Source organism: Myotis davidii, unplaced genomic scaffold (assembly GCF_000327345.1).
Source record: "Myotis davidii unplaced genomic scaffold, ASM32734v1 scaffold339, whole genome shotgun sequence".
NCBI lineage: Eukaryota > Metazoa > Chordata > Mammalia > Chiroptera > Vespertilionidae > Myotis > Myotis davidii.
The window spans coordinates 1,912,466-1,914,574 of record NW_006290778.1 but is presented as its reverse complement, the minus strand read 5'-3'; the positions used below and the strand labels follow the sequence as shown (position 1 = coordinate 1,914,574).

Sequence of the window (2,109 nt, the reverse complement as noted above, 5' to 3'; positions counted from 1 at the left end):
CTCATATTAAGAGATCTCACAAAGTCTGTTAGGGATAATTTTTTAAAACATAAATAAATAATCAAACTTAGGTATATCAGAGTGATACTTAAGACTATCAGAGATGTCCGGCCGGTGTACTCAGTGGCTCATATTAAGAGATCTCACAAAGTCTGTTAGGAATCATTTTTTAAAACATAAATAAACAATCAAATTTTTAAAAGTAACTTAGGTATATCAGAGTGATACTTACGACTATCAGAGATGTCCGGCCGGTGTACTCAGTGGTTGAGTGTTCACCTATGAACCAGGAGCTCACTGTTCGATTCCAGGTCAAGGCACATGCCAGGATTTCGGGCTAGATCCCCAGTAGGAGGCGTGCTGGAGGCAGCTGATCAATGATTCTCTCTTATCATTGATATTTCTCTATATCTCCCTCTCCTTTCTTCTCTCTGAAATTAATAAAAACATATTTTTAAAAAGACTATCAGAGATAAAATCCTCAAAGCAAAGAGGTAAAACATATTAACATCCTGAAATTAAAATTCCAGAGAATCAGATTGATAGACAACTCTCATGATCTACAATGCATATAAAAAGATAATAGAGAAACATCTTCAAAGGCCGGAGACAATACAACTTTGAACCAAAATTGGAAATACAAGCAAATTATCATCCAAAAGAGAAAGTGTGATAAAGACAATCTTGGACATACAAAGGTTCTAAATTAATAACCACTGGCTCTCTATTTAACACACACACATACACACACTTAAATCTTTCAAAGCTTGACCATAAAAATGATTTTAATAATAATTTAGAACTAAATTACCAAATGATAGAAATATGGGAGATGAAGCAGGGCAGAAAGAACTAAAAAAAAATATGCTTCCCTTTTGAATGGAGAATATAGATACTGACACCTATTTTTCTAATAAAATATTCAGTTAAAGTATGTTCTCTAAGGGTAACTGAAAAGACACCCCTATCACCTGCATGATCTCCCACTCCTATTATAAATCTAAAAAGTATTAAGAAGCTAGGAGCCCTAGCTAGTTTGGCTCAGTGGATAGAACATCAGCCTGTGGACCAAAGAGTCCCAGGTTCAATTCTGGTCAAGGGCACATACCCAGGATTGTGGGCTCGATCCTCAGTAGGGGGCATGCAGGAGGCAGCCAATCAATGATTCTCTGTCATCATTGATGTTTCTATCTCTCTCTCCCTCTCTGTTCCTCTCTGAAATCAATAAAAATATATTTTAAAAGAGAATAAGAAGAAGAAGAAGCTAGGAGATGCCTGGCTGGCCAGCATAGCTCAGTGGTTAAGTGTCGACCTATGAGCCAGGAGGTCAGGGTTCAATTCCCGGTCAGGCACATGCCCAGGTTGTGGGCTCGATCCCCAGTGTGAGGCATGCAGGAGGCAGCCGATCAATGATTCTCATCATTGATGTGTCTCTCTCTCCCTCTCCCTTCATCTCTGAAATCAATAAAAATATATTTTAAACGGTGAATAAAATCACCACAGGGATGCTGTCAACAAAATCCAGACTCTGGAAAACCCAGTTACCTTGACTCCTAGTGCCGTACTGTTTGTATTAAGGGATTAGTCTTTAAGTGATGACCACGCTTTCTCCTGTATCCTTAACTAGGTCATTCAACCAACTTTGTGGTGACCATCCTTTTACCCTCCGAGAGGTCCAAAGATTACTGGATTGCCAAGGGCTCGGCGTTGCTCTGCCAGCTGAATGAGTGAAAGGGGCCGCTCGGTGCTGAAAAGGAAGCAGGCCAGGGCTCTTTGTAGGGAAGAGTCTGCGTAATTTATATGTTAGCAAAACAGCATTACTTCTGGTCTGATTTAATGGTAGTAAGTGTGGCTTTTTACTTCTCTTATAACCTAAAATAAAGTGTTTGAGTTTTTCTTTCTGTTGGTAATTCAAGCTTTGATGTGAAAACAGTGGGTTCAGTTCCCACCTCTTCAACTTGCTCCCTCTTCCCCAAATGAGATCCAGGAAACTGCCCCTTAGTGGCCTGGGGGACACCACTCCCTGCCCCCTGCAGAGGTGGTGGATATGGATCCTAAGGGCCATCACACCATTCTCTTTTCCGTGAGATCCTCAAAGATCTCTGGGCC

General features: G+C 40.4%; 1 protein-coding gene across 1 annotated transcript in view; it reads left to right on the top strand.

Moving 5' to 3' along the window:
- Window positions 1-1,847, top strand: part of DNAH6 (dynein, axonemal, heavy chain 6) — a 219,792-nt gene extending 217,945 nt beyond the window's left edge. Inside the window, 1 exon segment of the mRNA XM_015564106.1 lies at window positions 1,628-1,847. Within this exon segment, the coding sequence (XP_015419592.1) occupies window positions 1,628-1,731 (104 nt within the window). The 3' untranslated portion in view covers window positions 1,732-1,847.
- The last annotated feature ends 262 nt before the right edge of the window (window positions 1,848-2,109 follow it).